General features: G+C 33.5%; 3 protein-coding genes across 3 annotated transcripts; 2 read left to right on the top strand and 1 right to left on the bottom strand.

Annotated features, from left to right (window-relative positions):
• Window positions 1-2658: 2658 nt before the first annotated feature.
• Window positions 2659-7296, top strand: LOC11421143 (F-box protein SKIP5). The gene is made up of 5 exons (XM_003598583.4): window positions 2659-2929; window positions 4078-4222; window positions 4309-4387; window positions 6078-6136; window positions 6739-7296. Exons 1-5 carry the CDS (start codon window positions 2782-2784, stop codon window positions 7088-7090), a joined length of 783 nt encoding a protein of 260 aa, XP_003598631.1. The 5' UTR covers window positions 2659-2781; the 3' UTR covers window positions 7091-7296.
• Window positions 7297-9405: 2109 nt separating this feature from the next.
• On the top strand, window positions 9406-13365 carry LOC11418807 (E3 ubiquitin-protein ligase DIS1). Its single transcript, XM_003598582.4, has 4 exons — window positions 9406-9647; window positions 10922-11155; window positions 11880-12266; window positions 12778-13365. The coding sequence occupies exons 2-4, from the start codon at window positions 10949-10951 to the stop codon at window positions 13096-13098; spliced, it is 915 nt and encodes a 304-aa protein (XP_003598630.1). The 5' UTR covers window positions 9406-9647; window positions 10922-10948; the 3' UTR covers window positions 13099-13365.
• A 911-nt stretch (window positions 13366-14276) lies between these two features.
• On the bottom strand, window positions 14277-19101 carry LOC11434799 (uridine 5'-monophosphate synthase). The gene is made up of 7 exons (XM_003598581.4): window positions 18945-19101; window positions 16504-17358; window positions 16048-16131; window positions 15745-15827; window positions 15561-15648; window positions 15206-15460; window positions 14277-14568 (listed from the first exon to the last, which is right to left on the bottom strand). The coding sequence occupies exons 2-7, from the start codon at window positions 17299-17301 to the stop codon at window positions 14440-14442; spliced, it is 1437 nt and encodes a 478-aa protein (XP_003598629.1). The 5' UTR covers window positions 17302-17358; window positions 18945-19101; the 3' UTR covers window positions 14277-14439.
• Between the last annotated feature and the right edge of the window lie 326 nt (window positions 19102-19427).

The following is a 19427-nucleotide window of genomic DNA, read 5'->3' as shown; positions in this document are numbered from 1 at the left end:
AAAAGTTGCGATTTTGGCCTCCTAACTAATTAAAATACAAAACAGCCCCTATGTATTGGATCTTTGGCAGTTTTGGCCCCCAAGGCCACTTTTGACTAAGTCTTCGCTTGCGGGTGCCGCGTCAGCGAAGACTAAGTCAAAAGTGGCTTTGGGGGCCAAAACTGTCAAAGATCCAATACATAGGGGGCTGTTTTATATTTTAATTAATTAGGAGGCCAAAATCGCAACTTTTGAAAAGATAAGGGCCAAAAGTGCAATTAAGTCTTTATTATAATTTAAAATAAAAAAAGGAATAATTACATAAATAATCCCTTAACTTAATTTTAGGAAACATTTTGGTCCTTTATCTATTTTTTTACCCATTTTAGTGCTTTACCTTTTTAAATAATTTCAACTTTAGTCTTCCGTTACTCTTCCGTTAACAAAAAAACACAATTTATATTATTCTTTTATTTTTTTTTAATTTTCCTTTCACAATTACCCTTTAACCTTTTAATCTTTCACACAGATTAAAAACACAATCTGGAAAACCCAGAAATGTGAAAATAAGAGAAACATTGAAGAAGAGGAAAACGCATAAGGGAAAACGATCCAGAAGAAGAGACATATGATGCTTGTTAGCAAACCAAGAGGAATGCCAAGAAAAGTAACCGGAGGCACACAATGCAAGGTTTTTGTGTCTGTTGATGTGTAATTGCAGCACAATCACTGTCACAAGCTTAAACAATGAATAAACACAAAAACCCATAAACCACAAAAATTAGATCTAAGCAATATGCAAACTGAGATGAAAGAAAATGAAAGAGGATACAACACATAAAACCCATAATACATATGCAAAGGTACCACACAATTCCTACAACACCAAAATTTTCTTTCTCTATAGGGACCCATTTTTGTCACTGTTCAAACAATAGGTTTTAACCCACATAAACATTCACGTGGCTGGTGATTTCCACTGGATCAGGCGAAGGAACAAGAAAATGATTGGGTGTTTGAGCCTCATGTGAGTGATGAAGCAATTGATTGCAATTTTTGAGTTTGAGTTTCAAGTTGTAGCATCTAGCTATTTGAGAGGAAGAAGATAACGTGAGGTTAATAGAGAATATAACAGAATTTACTTAAAGGTTAAGTGTGTAATGTTTTAAAAAGATAAAGGACTAAAATGGAAAAATAAAAAGATAAAGGATTAAAACGTTATCTAAAATTAAGTTAAGAGACTATTTATGTAATTTTGCCTAAAAATAAGGCTTAAATATTGCACTCGTCCCTGCAAATATGGCCCGTTTAAGTTTTGGTCCTCGTAAAATAAAAATTCAGAAATCAGTCCCCGCAAATTTTTTTGTTTTTTAAAATAGTCCCTAGAGGGACTATTTTCAAAAACAAAAAATTTTGCAGGGACCTTTTTAAAAAACAAAATATTTTGCAGGGACCAAAAACTACAAAATGAGTTCAATCAGCGTGTGCCACGTAGGCATTTTGGTGACTTGTCATTACTTAAATGGACCCAGGGGTATTTTTAAAAGATAGATTTTTTCGCGGGGACTGATTTCTGAATTTTTATTTTACAAGAACCAAAACTTAAACGGACCATATTTACAAGGACGAGTGCAATATTTAAGCCTAAAAATAACTATGTACAATTTTTTTTTAAGAAAAAACAAAGAACGTATTAATTGCAGAGATATTAAATATCACATTTGACATCTTAACATTTTCTTTCATGTTTACCTTTATCATTTTATCAATAATTTATTTTTACGCTTTGTAATTAAAAACAGAAAATATTAACATGTGTTCTTATGAAATTGTTTAAGAATCTAAAAGTAACATTAAAAATTGTGTAGTTATGACTTTTTACATGTGTTTGATTTATATTTTAAGACAAAATTTCTCTTTGTGGATTCTTTAAACAATACTCTTTTTTTTAAGGATTTAAAAAATACTCTTATGACATTTATTATCAAGACTCAAATGAATGAATGGTCTTGCTTGTTAACATGTGCTTTTGCAGCACCGGTTAAATGTTAAGGAATTCAAAAACGAGTAATTTTGCATTGATATTAACATGATTTTGGATTTTAAAACATTGAACGTTCAAATGAGATCCATAAGGCTTGAGAAATTAGTCTTCGCAGTTGATGTACATGGAGAATACCCGGTTTATAAAAAATAGGGTTAATAGTGTTTTTCACCCCTGTAATATATGTCATTTTCGGTTTTCGCCCCTATAAAATTTTCGGTTTGATTTGCACCCTCATAAAAAATTTATTTTTCGGAAAACACCCTTAATAGGCCATTCAAAAACCAAAATTTCTTGAAAAAAAATTCTGAAAATGGCCTATTAGGGGTGTTTTTCGGAAAATAAAAATTTTACGAGGGTGCAAATCAAACCGAAAATTTTATAGGGGCGAAAATCGGAAATGACATATATTACAAGGGTGAAAATCACTATTAACCCTAAAAAATAAAATAAAATTATGTTTCATATATTTATCCCTGTCGTGGTGTATCAGCATTAAATAAGGTGCAAATAGCAATTTCCAAGTACATTTGTTCCATAAATGTGTAAGTTTGACAAACTGTTTAGATTTGGGCCAACATCCTCGAACAAAACCCGACCGCAGTTCAAGTACATACCCACGTGACAAACTAAAGTCGTTTGTTGTTGTCTTCGGATTATTAAACAAACAAAAAAAAAACATCATCACAAACCAAACAAAGCCTTATGAATTTGCGGTGGAGGAGGTAGAAGCACTTCAAAGACAAAGATTAAAGAACATGTCGGTGATGGAAAACCAAAAACAACAAGATAACAAAGGACAGTTGAAAAAGTGTGAAAGGAAAAGAACATCTTGTTATTCTCGTATCAATAATCTCGATGATGGTTGTCTTATGCATATCTTTAGTTTCCTTTCTCCTATTCCAGGTATAACCTTTTTTTTCAATTTTTTGTGTAAAAATTTAATCTTTTTGCTTAATTCAACAATACCCAGATTTTTGTTTTGTCAAATTTTGTTACTTTGATTGGTTATTTTGGGATTTGTAACATGGGCTTGGTTTTGAAATTGTTTTTTTCTTTCTTTATTGGAATGAATTATTGTGTTTAGCATTTATTTGTATTTCCTTTTGTTTTGATATAAATGAAAACACTAGATTTAGTGCATGTATGGATTCACTTTGGAAGAGCTGAAGTGATTCTGAAGACTTGAAATTGATTTTAATATGTTTGGGATTCTCAATTAGAATTGATTTTGCCTCTAGAATTAATTGATTTGTAGCTTTTGGCTCTACAAAATTGATTTCTATACTTAAATTTATTGTTCAATTTACTTTCACCTTAATGTATCTAAATATTTTGTATGTTTGGTTCCACTTTTGGAGGAGCTAATGTTGATTCTAGAGGTGTAAAATTGATTTTGATATGTTTGATTTCTTTAGAGTAGAGTTGATTTTGCCTCCTTGATTATACTTGAAGCTAGAAATTGTAGAGTCATATTTCATAATTGATTTTTACAGTCAAGTTTATTGTTCAAGTTACTTGTACATGAATGTATCCAAACATAACATAACATAATAGACACGTTTAACTAAAATCAATTTTGTAAAAATCAATTCAATCAAAAACAATTTCCGCCACCACAAAACCAAACACACATTAGGCTTGAGACATGTTTTGATGTTGAATTTTTGTTGTTGTTCAGTTCCTTTGATTGGTAGTTTCTTAGGCTATTTCCTTAGTCCATGATCCACGATTGATAGCATTGATACTGCGCACCTAAAATATGTAGATTGATAGCTTTGGTTGTTGGTCCTTTTGGCTATTTCCTTTGTCTTTTGATTGTATCGACCGTGTTGCTGAACATTATAAATTCAAATTGTTTTCAGATTTTTAGGTTTCAAACTGCATTGTTAGTTTTATCTTGTTTTATATACAAGATATTTTATCCTCAATCTCCTTGTATTTATACATCCCTTGTGCATACACATAGATCCTCAATATTGTTTTATACAAAAAATAAAAGAAATAAGATAGCGTGAAGTGTTTTTATCACAAAGCTGCTATTGAGTTTGCAGATCGCTTTAATACCGCCCTCGTTTGCCACAGATGGAATTATTTGGCTTGTCACCCTCGCTTGTGGCTTCGGGTAGATCGGTCGGTTAAAGACTTATCTGAACCTGGTGTTTTCCCCAACATTGAAACGGCTGTTTCTGCTTCAAGGCATGTCAAGTTTAAGTTATTTTGGTGCTAATCTTTTTTTTTTTTTTCTAGGCCGTTGATTCTAATTACCAAATTCTTTCTTACAGGCCAGGTGATACTATTTTAATAGCAGCTGGTGGAATTCATCGTGTCGCAAACATTCAAATAAATAAACCACTCTGCTTGGTCAGTTATCTAACTCTTATTATATATATGGTGGTGGGGTATCTAGTAAAACATATTTCATCGTCTTGTGAAATCGGAAAAAAAGAGCATATTTATGTGATCCGTAAAACTTTTATTTTATTTTTAAAGAAGTATCCATGAAAATAGTTTCATCTATGTTCGGGTTTTATTAAATAAAATTATCGAATGAGTACAAGATATTTTGTAATTTGTTTTTTTGTGTAAATGAAAGTTTAGAGGTAGAGGAGGTTGTCCGATTTTGAGGTCAGAGAATGCCACCAAACTCATTAAGTACTGACAATAGTTGTCGTAGATTAACTACCTATGAAAGTCCAGTAGCAAGAATCAAACCCAAGACTTTTTTGTCCATGTTCCTACCGTCTGAGGCAACTCACGTTTGTATTTTAGTCCTTTTTTAGCACACAATTAGAGGATAAAAACTATATTCATGAACTAGAAAAATTAGAAGAACTAGAAATTAGGTTTTGTGGGAAGATAGTATAGGGTAAATGATTCAGATTGAGCCATGCGTAAACCATGTAACCTTGGCATACCTTGAAATTAAGTATTCCATAAGTTTCCAGCCTAATATGCATCTTTGAAGGTCTTGGAATATCGATAACTCAATATAAGTGTCAGCCTGTCAGGTGTCCAATATGTGATGAACATAAATTAGGCTTCTCTTTTATGCTTCCATGTTTCATGGACCAATTCATTTTTCATCATTAGGGGCATACAGGATTTGATTGGATTGGATCTGAGAGAATACATCATTCAATCCAATCCTGTCAAATTTGCATTGGATCATTTATTGTTTTATTTTTATTGTAGATTTAATAAATTATAAAACTTACGGTAAATATTTAAAAATTATTTTTTTGTAGCAAATATCCGGTCTGTTATTTGTTACAGACTTGAAATTTATATATTTCATTTTATACTAAAAGAAAACTTAGACAATGTTTCAACATAAGACATGGAAGCAGATTTCAATTTCAAATTAATTTGAAACTGACATAGGTAAACTAGTGTTGCTACAAACTAACGAGCTTAACCAATTTATATACGTCATGGATTGGATTTAATAATTAACGCTACGTTGGGAGTAGTTTTTTTTAGATTAAGACCACAAATTGGTGGATTGATTAAGAGACCAAATTGACAAGAACCTTAGAAATGGAATTGGAGCATGAGCACAACGAGAACTGCTCAGACATCCAATGCCCTGCATGAAGAACTTGTTCAGATTCAGTGTTGGATTGTGGTGTCGGATTTTTTTACAACCACCATGATCAATTCGTGAACGATGGCGGTGCCATGGTGTTTCATGGTGGATACGGAGGCTAAAAATGGAGGATTTTCGGTGTCATGTCATGGTCTGCCATCTGAAATCAATAACACGACTCGGATTATTACAACACAAAATGGAGAATAGACAGTGGCATCCCTTCTGCTACTAAGCATCATCCCTGAAGTTTTTGTTTTTAAATTTGTTTTTTCAGAACTGTGTAGGATTTTAAAAGAAAACTAAATTGAACAGACCAGTTTTAGTTACATGTTTTGTCTCTGCCAAATGCCGGCACACAAATTCTTCGCTTGGTGTTTGTCTTTGTTTCTGAGGAAACAGTAAGTGTTGGTGATACAAAATTTTCCCATATTTGCTTTTCCACAACCAATGTTCTTTGTTCAGATTGGTGCAGGTGAAATTCCAGATGACACAATGCTCACTTGTTCACGAGGCTTGGACAGGTTTGCATCCTTTAAATTTAGATTTTGTGTAGTCAACTTTTGAAATGGTAACCAATTAGGAGTCGCCTCCATGCTGCTGAATATCAAATGGGTAAGATTGAGTAAATACACAACTTGGTCCTTGAAATTGTGGGTTATATCAACTTGGTCTCTCAAGTTATTAATATTCCAAAATGGTCATTGGAAATTGCAAGATGTAGAATGTTAATAAAGTTGATTTGTTGTCAAATGTATCCTTGACATTATTCACCTGGTTTCAAATTTGTCCCCGATATTACCAACTTAATGTCATTCTAGTTTTTGCAAATACCAATGTATGGATGAATTTGTTTGAAATTTTGCAATTGTAGTGACCATTTTGGAATATTTGATATTTTGATGAACTAGACTGATACGATCCTACAATTTCAAGTCAATACAAGATGCTTCTATGCCTCCGGCAATGAATGATGGTTCATGATAAGGCAATGTGTTTGATTTTTAGAGTTTGCCATCTCAAACCACATTATCCAGCAGCATGTAAAGAATCCTTGTAAATTACCACCATATATTTCATCTTTAGCATCATTTTGGTATGTGTTGTTTTCATTTTGTCTGAGCAGTGCATTCGAGTTCCTTTCCAACTGCAAATTATCAAACTTAACCGTGAAGGCAGAGCTCGGTTGCTGCTTGCTACATCGAAGCGGAAGGCTCACTATAGATGGATGTGTTCTACAATGCGAATCCAATCCTCTCGATTTTCTCTCATGTCCCATCATAAGTACTGCCAATAGCAGTGACATGGTCCCTTCACAAACCAACAGCAACAACGGTGACGGGGTATTTGTTTCTCAAACTCGCATCGAAGGAGGCGCCAAAGCTGTTTTAACAAGTGGAGATCTCGCGTTGCAACGAGTAAGAGTGGTTTATGCAAGAACTTCCCTTCTTTTCTGGTTTGATGTAGAACAAATGTAGTCGAATCGGCCTTAACCAGCTTTATGTTGTTATTTATTGTTCTGTAATTTAGTTTAGTGGAGTGATGATTCTTTTTCTGGTGCTTTTTCTGCTCCTTGTTGTGTACCATTATCATATGTAACAAACTTTCAGTTTATCATCATCTTTATGACTTGTCATCTAACTCTTAATAATGTGATAACAAAATGATGTCATGCATTTGTATATAGCTATAACTTAAGAGTGATCTACCAATTTCTATCGTTGTTTTCTTGTTTTGTTTTCTTTCCTTGTATGACCAAGCTGTTCCTGCACGGTTGCCTGACCAAGATGTTCTTTATATTTAGGGTTAAATAAGTTTTTAGTCCCTATAAATATTCACAGTTTTATTTTTAGTCCCTATAAATATTTATGTACGAAACTTGCATATTTTTTTAAAACTACTGAATGGTTTAGTCAAGCTTAAAAGTGAAGTTTATTACTGGGAGGGAGTAACTTGAATCCCAATTTTTTTCTTTTGGATCAAAATATGTTTCACTCAAAAAGTTATCATCATTATCTGACATGTATAAGTGTTGCCATTTTCGTATAATAACACAGTGATTGCAAGAAAAAAGCATTGTCTCATTCTAAAGAAGCAAATAAATCAACCTGTCATGCAGTAGTACTCAGCAAACAACCTGGAAAAATGCAGAATGCAGAAAGTCCGTGACAAAACATAAATGACATTTAAGCAAGCTAGGAATTAATTTGATTTAAACAATCTTGGCAACTGGTGTCAAACATTAAACATTTAAGTGAGATATTTATGTTAAACATCTGCTTTATTTATTACGTTAATGCGTATGAGTGAGATATGTTTTGAAAGAAAAATTTTAGGGACTAGATCTTTAAGATTACGTATTTTATAAGAACTAAAAATATATTTAACTTTTATGAATATATATTTGCCTATTTTATAAGAACAAAAAAGAAAATTACTATTTAATGTTTGGATGTCCAAATATACGGTGTAAACAAAGGTTGTTGAGTTTTGGATGTCCAAATATCATTGCTCTTGCACTTTTAGACAAGTCAAAATGGATTATGGAATTCTAGAATTGATTAGGACACCTTTAGTTGCTTTCTTGTATATTTGATTTTGCCTTTATAATTGATTTAGTTTAAAAATAGAATTTGTAGCTTTTGTTTTGAAAATTTTATTTTTAGACTCAAATGTTTTTTTTTTTTTTGAAATACATTTAAATTCATTGTTCAATTTACTTTTACATAAATATATTCAAAGTAGGGATGGCAATGGATACCCAATGGGTAGGGTACTACAATGCCCATCCCCATACCCGCATTTTTAAAAATTACCCGTACTCGTGTCCGTACCCTCGTGGGCAACAACTTTAGTGTCATTCCCCATACCCTATAGGTATCTAAGTGCCCATACCTGCACCCATTATCCGCACTTTAACTATGAAAAGATAATAAAAACATCACAATTGAAATAAAACTATGGTCAAAATATTTTAAAATTAACTTATAAAATAATATGAATTGTGATATTTAGTCCAATTAAAAACATTCAAAATATATCTAAAATATTGTACACCAGCAAGATAGAGTTGTTATTGTATTAAGCAGGTTTTTGGTTTAGGTTTTAGTTTAGGCTTAAATAGCTAAATAAATTATTTAACTATACACTAAAAATAAATAAATTACTTATGATATTAAATAAATATGTATATGTGGGGTGCGGGGCTGGGCAGTATAGTATCCTTACCCGTGCCCATACCCATTAAAATTCGTGGGTATTACCCGGATCCGTCCCCAGATCCATGATAGCGGGGTTTTACCCTACCCATTGTGGATATTTTATGCGGGTATCCATTGGGCCTGGGTCCAATTGCCATCCCTAATTCAAACATACATCCCTCTACTTTCTATTCGCTTTTATCATGAATCAGTTCATTCAAAAAAAATCTTAAAAACACTCTTTTTCTAACATTCATCATTTTATTGGATGAAACTCATTTGAATCACATGGTGTTATTTGAAATCATTTTTTTAAAAATATGAAACTTAATTATGTTTCACCAAGTAAAAAGTAAAAAAAAGAAAAGCAAATGTTAAAGAGATTTCTAGAAGAAGAGTGTATATAACACTCCTTTTCTTTCAAAATTAATTTTTATCAATCAAACATACAAAAATATGAAAAATCGACACCATTTTTTAAAATTTGTTTTTTTATAATAAAAATGGAGAAAATGAACACAAATTTTCAAAACAAGATAGAAAGGAAAAGAAAAATACATAAATGGGTCCTACTTTTCCAAACCCTTTTCTCATTTGTATTTTCTCGAGAAAATCTCTCTCTTACTTACTCTCTCCTCTTAGTTTGAATTCTTGTTCCACTTTGCAGACGCGCACAAATGAAGGGTCTTCTCTACTTTCTTATTTATTGTTAACAACAACACTATTTATTTATCATCATCATCATCATTTACACGCTCTCACTCAATAACCCTATTTCTCATCATTTCCACTTCATTCTCTCTTCAATGGCTTTTTGATCAAACCATCATTTCAGGTATTTTTATTTTTATTTTTTATTTTTTGTTTCTGGGTTTTGATTATTTTACTCTCTTAAGAATGTTTGTTTTCATTGATGGGGTGTTTAAAGTTTCAATTTTTATTTGTATTTTTGTGTCTCTTTCTTTCCATCATTTTTTATTTTATTTTGATGTTTGACCTGTTTTTGTTTCTGGGTTTTGGTGTTTTTTACCCCTTCATGAGTGTTTTCATTGATGGGCTGTTCAAAGTATCAATTTTTTTATTTTTTTTATATCACATTTTATTTCCTTTTTAAGGGTGGTGTTTGGTTTGTGTGTGTTGTGGGTAGATCTGTTTACTGTTTTTAAGGTTAGGGTTTTTGAATGGCTGAAACAGTTTGTTGTAAAACATAAAATGGTATACAGATTTTTTTAAAATGAAGAATCTGTGTTTTGTATTATCATGCACATGTGGTTTGTACATTGGTATTGTTCATGTGTTTAAATAGTGTTTTCGTATGATTTGTGTGTGGTTTTAATGAGTAGCCATACAACATTTTCAAGCTGGGAGACTGGTCTAGTTGTATGAGATATTTGACAATGTTTTAAAACCCGGATTGAACCGTTGGTTTGATCTCGGTTGGTCTGGTTGGACATTTTTTTATTTACTTATTTGTCATTTGGTTCAACCGTGATTAAACCAATTGAACCATGACTCTAAGGCGTCACTAGTTCGATCTACGGTGTGGTTTTTAAAACATTAGGTTTACTTTACTTTTATGTTGTGTTACTTTATGGTTGTTTGGTGTGTTGTCCTTCATTCATTTGTTTGACATTATGATTCATTTGTCAGATTAATAAGACTATGTGGTTTTGATTACTTGGAGTTAGTTTGTGTAGGCCACCATTTGTTGTTATTGTAGGCAGGTTAAGAGGGTGGGTGATTTTGTATCAGATAATGTTGTTCTGTATAAGGGAAGGTTAACACAATAATGGTTATGATAGTGACTCATGTCTTGTTTGAAATTGATTGAGACTAATGTCTTCCATTGTTGAAATGTTAATCATTTTATCTTATGTTAGGTGGAGCATTAATTAGTATTTGAATAAGGCTATCTTATGATGGTGATACCCTACTGTTTCCTTTTGTTATGGTTATTACTTTTTTATAGAAATGTCCAATTGCTAATTGTTTTTGGCAATAAATATACAATAATATAAAAGTGGAACATGAAACTGAACCATATGAATTTTTTTTCTTTTTCAAATGATGATTGATTGTAATGTAATCCTTTTTGTTTGATTCATGAAGGGGCTGCTGGTCGTTGGTGTTACAAGTATGACATCTAGTAATCCTTTCTTTGATGATATACGGAGCAGACCTGGGGTTGATCCTCCTCAAACTGAAGAGTCAACAGAAATTCCTGAACTCGTAAATGATCCTATACAGACTGTTGTTAAACCTAATGGGACTGTTTCAAGCAGTGTTCGTGAGCTTTTAGAGTGCCCTGTGTGCTTGAATGCTATGTACCCTCCAATCCACCAGGTTGTTTTTCATTGATTGCTCATCGTTGATTTGTGGGTTCCTGAGATGGCATTTGGTTGTAACTAGCAGGGGTCATTTTGCTTTTAACTAGTGTTGTCAAATAGCGTAGCAAAATTTGAATAAATTCGCTAGTGTTTTGCAATGCGATATTTAGTGCAAAGTGTCGGTTGCATAGCGGTGCTATAGCACTATAGCGTAGCGGATTTTGAACAAACTGCTATTTTTTTGCGGATATCACTGATTTATTCTTGCATTTTACCCCTTCTATTTTGATTTATATAAATAAGCACTTTGACCCCTGAATTTATGTTTCATGTTCTACGACTTCCCCTTGTTTTCTTAAATAGGAGAAGCTTATATGCAATAATTAATTTTCAAAATTGAAAAAAAAAAAAAAAAAAAACTCATCAGGATTTCTAGTTATGCCAACCATGACGCTTACTAAACTGGCTTTTGGTAGTCGATTGTTCTTTCTAAGTCAGTTTTGCTAGAAACACTATTTGTTGTGTACATGTTAACATATTTCTAGTTAATCTAAATAGGAAAACATGGGATGATTTCATGTTTGTCAATGATGTAGTTATGGTTCAAAGGTAACTTTCCAACATGTCATGTGGCTGGTCTATGCTGAGACGATTGGCAGTGTTTCTTTCAGTTCAAAATGAATATATCCTATAATTTGTGAATTTATTAACAGATTTTGCGTTGTTTATCTTTGTTGCAGTGCTCAAATGGTCACACTCTATGCTCTGGTTGCAAACCAAGAGTCCATGACCGGTGCCCTACTTGTCGGCATGAGCTCGGCAATATTAGATGTCTGGCATTGGAGAAGGTGGCTGCATCACTAGAACTTCCGTGTAAATATCAAGGTTTTGGGTGCATAGGCATATACCCATATTACAGCAAGCTAAAACATGAGTCTCAATGTGTGTTTAGACCCTATAACTGTCCATATGCTGGCTCAGAATGTGCTGTCGTCGGTGATGTACAGTTCTTGGTGGATCACCTGAAAGATGATCACAAAGTTGACATGCATAGTGGCTGCACTTTTAATCATCGTTACGTCAAATCAAATCCTCAAGAAGTTGAAAATGCCACATGGATGTTAACGGTATTTTTTAGCTGAACTTTGTTCTACCTGCATTTTATTGACTTCGCAAATTAACCAAACTTGTGGTAGATAGTGTTATATTTGTCAAGCATATGGTTCATCAGCTATGTAGCACCGACACTTTATATTGAAAGTCTAACCGGTGTATGACATTTGTTCGTATCTGATACTGGTTACTGACACAACACCGACATATATTGCACTCAAATATTCAAATTTCTCATATTATCGGTGTCAGCATGTCGTTATCTTGTCCATTGTCTCAATCTGTGCTTCACATCAGTTGATCAAGATAAAATAATTGAAGTAAATTAATCTCCCTGTAATTTTTTCTGCTTTTCCTTCTAGCTTAAACAAGAAAAGAAATCACATTTTAGTATATTGAAACATCTGAAAGTTGAGTTTGATATTATAAACTGCATTATAACTTATAACCTTGTCTTTGTAGTGTAGATTTTTTTATGCAAACTATGTGAGTTAGCTGATTTCTGGGGCTCACTTTTGTTTCTAGGTTTTTAGTTGCTTCGGTCAGTATTTTTGCCTGCATTTTGAAGCTTTTCAACTGGGAATGGCTCCTGTCTACATAGCATTTTTGCGGTTTATGGGCGATGATGATCAGGCAAAAAACTATACCTACAGTCTTGAGGTAGGTGGTAATGGGAGAAAGATGACATGGCAGGGAGTGCCTAGAAGCATTAGGGAAAGCCACCGCAAGGTTCGCGACAGTTTTGATGGTCTCATCATTCAGAGGAACATGGCTCTCTTCTTTTCTGGGGGTGATAGGAAGGAATTGAAGCTACGAGTTACCGGAAGGATTTGGAAAGAGCAGTGATTGTAGACTTCCTTTCTCCATCTAAACATTATTATATTAAATAGAATAGATTGTAGTGCAAGTATTTTATGTTAGTGGTATGAATCATGTGGTAATTATATTCTGCATTGTGATTTAGGAGGCAATATCTCTTTGCTTACTTTTCATCAAAATATATGGTCAGGAAGGTGTAATATGACATGATACTTTTTTATATTAGATGTAGAACCTTAATGTGTGCCAAATATGGCCATTTATTCGGAATCTACAAAGCAATTGCTTCACTCACACCTTATGCTACCAGCTGGGATATAGTTATACATGATTTTCTAGCATTGCATGCACATGTAAGAAGATGACACATGTAAATTGCGATGTTATTTTAGTTTTTTGGGTTTTAAATTTCGTCATTATTTTTTTGTTTGTAAATTGAACAAGAGCTTTTGAAAAGATCTAAGTGATGATGTTTTTTTGGTTTATTACCAACATCAAAGTGATGATAGCAACAAGAAAGAAAAAAAATACCATTTAGTAGGTCATGTTTGTCCCAAAATGACCAAGCTAGTATTTCTTGTCTGTAACCTTATACAATTGTGACATGCTTATCCAAAAAAGGAAAATAAAATCTCATGCATACTAGATCAGTATTTATTTTAGAATAATAGGATCTGTTTTGTTTTAAAAAGTTATTTTCACTATTTTTTATACAAATCTTTCAAAATATAAAAATAAAAAATAAGCACTTAAGAAAGTTAAAGTAAAAGCAAAAAATGAAAAAGTTTTAAGAAAAACCCAAACATGGGAGTCCTAAAGCTCATAATATTCATAGTTTTGTCCTATCATTTCGAAATTTGAATAGCTTATATGATGGTTCTTTTTTGGCAAACAACTTTATGATAGTTAGCGGTGCCTTTAGAAACAGAAGATTATCTAACATGTTTGGATTCCAAAGAAAGGAAGGAAGAACTCTCTACACCCCAACATCACTTTGGAAGTACACATCCAAACAAAATGTAACTTTTGTACTATTCAGAACTGCATTTCTGAGAAAAATATTTCAGTCCGAAATTATACTTCTGAAATCAGGTGGTTTTTCTTTATTTTATTTTTTTATAAAAAACAAAATGACAGGTGTTGCTCCTCAAACAAAGCTTGCAACTCTAGGATGGAACAACAAAATTTCACAAACTACAGTGAAATAACCAAGAACATCAAAAAGCCACTTCAATATAAGTTACGAACTCGAAAAAGTCTTTCAATTATAATGTACCCAAGGCCTTCCTCTGGGTTACAGTGAAATTAGATTAAATGTCCCGCAAAAACATAATTTTGACTCATCGTTTTATTCTTCAAATACAGATCTCAAGCAGATTTGGCCAAATATGCATTCCATCCTTGTACCCGGTATTCGTGAGCTGCCTCAGCAGGATTTGCTGCCTTGATGATACCACGTCCAACGATGATAATGTCACTTCCCCTATCATGAACGACCTGGAAAAGAACATTTTGTTCAGATCAGTAAGCTTGAATATAAGACACAAAAATACGAGAAAAAACAGTTGAAAAGAGTAGAAAGATGACGGTAAAAGAAGCAGAACGTAATTTCAACACATATTAAGGGGTTTGGTGGGAAAACTACCATCTCTATAACACAGCCAAGTTTTAAGAGAAATATAAGACATAAAATCAACAAGCTAAAGCACGTGATAAAATTGTTTAAACACGAACAGATTTCTAAACTGCAGAAATATAATTGGACCAAAGAAAAAAATAACCTTGATACTAGAAAAGGCTTGAGAAACAAATTAGCGTCACAAGGTAAGCCAGCAAACAAAGAATTTATTTTGATTCTTTTCATTCCTATCCAAATGGTGATATTTAGGTATTAGCCCCTGAAGGACAGAATATCTTGACAACACTTATTTTAATTCTGTTTCATTTTTAATGTTGATGCAGAGGCCTACCTCGGCCTCTGTCTGATCTTAAGATGGTACAGTGGCCCTGTCGCTTACCCCTTTTCATCTAAAGGAGTTACTTTCAGTATAATAACAATACGTACCATAGTACTTTGATCATACTTATCCCAAGCACATGAGTAAAAGATTCAAGGCAACATGCTAAAACTTACAGAATATGGAGTGTTATATTGCTGCCCTAAGCCATCACCACCAGTAACCATTTGAACTCCAGGAGTTGCCTGAATGAAAGAAGGATTTATGGGTGCCCCTGGCCATGATGCTGGATTGACTGATATGAAGCCAATTACAAAGTCGGAATGTTCCTCAGCAATTTTCAATGCAGCAGCAGTATAATCTCCCTTGGCAAGGTTACCGGCTGAACTCATTTCAGCAAGCAGCAATAGTCCCCTGCCACGAGGCAAACCCTGAGTACGGTTCAAGAAACATGTTACACTAACAATTAGATTCTTGCTATAAAAAAATAATATAATAAGTATTATAATGGTAATGACTATCTATACAGACCTTCAATTTTAGTCCATCCACGATTCCAGGACCAGAGATTATGTGAGCATTTACTATGTGAGCCCAATCCAATATGTGAAAGATCCCTCTGTAGATATTAAAATAGAACAATGTCATATTGGCTTTAGATACAGATGAGGAATCTAGAGAGAAAAGGAATACGAGATAGTTGAGCAAACTGTACCCTGCATATTGCATGGTTACTGTGTTACCAATGTCAGCAAATTTACGATCCTCAAAGATTAAGAAGTTATGTTTCTCTGCAATCTTCAATAGGATAAAGTATACATTAGACACCACTAAACCAGAGATGTAAAAGATTCCTTAGAACTTCACACTAAGATATAACTCTTATCACAGATTAAGACATGAGATCATTATTCTGTTTCAATACATGCTAGGAAATCTTTTAGTAGACTAATTGTCAATAATATTAGGATGAAAAGCAAAACAACATGAACAGAATAGGTTTCTTTTAGAAATATACCGAGAGAAGCTTAGAGCCAAAATCAGGAGTAAAATCAGGCAAAATATCCACATGAGTCTTCAGCAAGCATATCTCAGGTCCAACCTGTCAGAAAAAATTAGACAAATTAGTTAAAAGACAAATAATTGCGGAAAATAGCAGTTTGTTCAAATTCCGCTACGCAACACAGCTATAGCGCCACTATAACTGCAATTTCACGATATTATGTACTAAATAGTGTATCACGGAACAATAGTTGTTTGTTCAAATTTCGCTATGCAATAGCGCTATAGCTTCTATTTAACAACACTGGGCCAAACTTCCTCTCACAATCTAGTTGATGATGATAAGCCAGAGAATACAGGACTCTTTCAAGTACAGAAGAGAGAAAACAACTTTTGTGGACTAATTAAGAATAGATAAAAGTGAATTCCTCTTTTACATGAGAGGCTTCACAAAAGAATAACAATATCTCACCTTCTCGGCAATTTCAAGCAATTCAGCTGCAGTTCCAACATCTGCAGCCAAACACAGATTACTCTCCTTCTGAGCCATTATCTCAAACAACTTCTTTCCTGTTGGATTCTTGGACAGATTCGCCCTCTCCCCAAATGACAAAGACTTGACCTTGGTTATTGGCTTCTCAACCTTTGCCAGAGCTGCAACCTTTCTATTCTCATCTAAGAATTTTGTAACAACTCCTACCATCTCGTCATCAAGTCTTCCATGATCCCTCAAAATTTTCACCATTTCAGTCAATTTAATGATTGCATGCAGCTTGATGCCATTCTCCTCCAAATTTTCCCGCCCACCTTGCTCTCTATCAATCAGGACAACCGCATCACTGATCTTCAACCCCACAGAACGTAGTGGTGCAGCTGTTTCCAAAACTGATGTTCCACTGGTAACCAAATCCTCGATGATTAAGCAACTTTGACCAGACTTGAAATCACCTTCAATGGCTTTAGCAGTGCCGTAGTCTTTGACTTCCTTACGACGCATGACCATGGGGATGTTCTGAGCAAGAGAGACGCAAGTGGCAATGGGTAGGGCAGTGTAAGGGACACCACATACCAGATCAAATGAGGTGGAAGAGACTGATGAAATTAAGGTCTGAGAGATTTGCTGGAGGAGAGAAGGATAAGAAATTATGAGACGGAGGTCAATGTAGATTGGTGAGGAGATGCCAGATTTGAGCTTGAAGTTGCCGAATTTCACAGCTGATATCTCATGGAGTTGAAGAACAAGAGATTCCACCAATGATGATGACGCCATTTCCTCACAAATAAATATCCCTTTTGAGTGTGTTGCAGGGAATGTTGTAGAAATAACCTGTGTTATTCAGTGTGCATTATACTCATCAATTGAAAAATCTAAAGAAGCATGAATGTAAAAATGCAAAGGATATTCAAGTATTTGACTTAAAATTTTAAGCACTTAAGGGATATGATGACAAAGACTTCATCATAACACTCCCACATCATGGATAATATCATAGATTAAGATAATTTCTACAACATGATTTTAAATTACAACCAGAAACCACATAGATGCATTCATCCTCATTCTCTGCAACTTCAGCAATTTAAAATCATGCCTATACCATTCATAAAGTAGAATAACAAAAAGTGGCATGAAAAAACAAATGAATAACTACTTTGTGATTTGAAAGAAACCACAATTCAAATTTAAAAAACAAAGATACTAAACCATGTTTCAACCAAGCAAAACATTAACAAACATTCTAAGGAACATTCTCCATACACTTCCCCATTTCACCAAAAAAATCCGTTCTTTCTCATCTTATAAAAAAAGTCGAAAAAAATGAAATCTACCTGCAAAATACACCCACAGTGATGAAACTCGAGACAAAGGAAGCAATGTGCACAAACAAAGGCGATATAAAGGTGAAATGCAAGTAGTTCAAAATTCAAATTGGTACAAATGTGAACAGCTCAAACAATGGCAGCTAACATTCTTTGTGAAGAAAACAATTATCGATTGTACAATGATTTTTACCATAATCTTCTGAAACAATATTTTCTACAAATGACCCTTAATTGCTTGCTTGCTACATCTACCAAAAACAAAAATACGCCAGAGCTACACCTCAGAAAAAGTTTGTTCTTCAGCCCTTTTTGTGCACTATGCTTAGGGCCCGTTAGTATAAGATTATAAAAAATCATTTTTGATGTTTTAGTTATGTTTGTGTGCAAGTTTTTTTCAAAAACCATGTTAAAAAAACCAATTTTTACGTTGCAAATGAAATATCTATTTTGTTTAGCTTTTGAATAAAATCATTTTTAAAAGAAGAGAGAGAAATATAAAATCTCTTTCAAATGTTGAGTGCTTGAAATATCTCGCCGTTAACCACTCTATTCAATAACCATGGATGGAAACATCTCACTCGAAAATTGATTAAGGGTAAGTTATCTCCATCCATAATGATCAAATATCAAAATTGTTTTTTTATAATCTGTAACAAACAGACCCTAAGACACCTAACAGTAACAAAATCACTTATATGCAAATAATCTCTCATTTAGAAAATCTCATAAAAATAAATGGCAGCAAACAGAGAGAAAGCAAAAGCATGGCTTATACATGCAATCCAAAACAAGTTTTAAATATTCTAAAAGATTAATTACTATGCACTAACAATGTAAAACTTTTCTACACAGGCATCCAATCCTACGAAGCATGGACTCAGACACGAACACCGGACACGTCAACACCGATAATCATTTAAAAAAAATGAGCAATGAATACAGTTGTGTAAACTAAAATCAATACTATGAATCAGAACAGTATTAGTGAAATAGTAACAACATGCATCTTCTTCAGTTTTCAGTGAAAAGTTTCTAATGGAGAAATCGTAAAAGCGAAACAAAACAGAGATATTACAGAGAGAGAAGTACCTCGGTTGAAGCAAAACGGAGCTGCGGCGGAGACGAGACGGCGGCGGCGCAGAGAGTAGTGAGTACCGTAACTGAGGTGAGTGAACAATCACTGGCTTTACTAATGTTATATTATTCTTTCGGATTCTTTTGGCAACGGCTCAGGTTTAAAGAGAAAAAGGTAAAATAGACATAAAGCCCGTTTGGATGGCTAGTTTTTTTAGCTTATGAAAAATGAGTTTATGTAAACAAATAATTTTTATTAAATGATAATCTACTCTGACAAACTTATGAGTAATATGTATCAGATTATTTATTACATTAGTTGTTTTGCATAAACACAAAAATAAATTAAACCAACTTATGACGCTTGAATGAAATAAAATACTAATAGTGGATGCATATTTTGTGTCGTTTTTTGATCTTGTCATAGGTCGGGGTTCGAACTCAAGATTTTACATATTATTATGCATTGTTCATACCAACTGAACTAAACTCACGAGG

This window comes from Medicago truncatula, chromosome 3 (genome assembly GCF_003473485.1).
Source record: "Medicago truncatula cultivar Jemalong A17 chromosome 3, MtrunA17r5.0-ANR, whole genome shotgun sequence".
NCBI classification, from domain to species: Eukaryota; Viridiplantae; Streptophyta; class Magnoliopsida; order Fabales; family Fabaceae; genus Medicago; species Medicago truncatula.
Note: the sequence above shows the minus strand (reverse complement) of the source record. Positions and strands in the feature narration are given on the sequence as shown.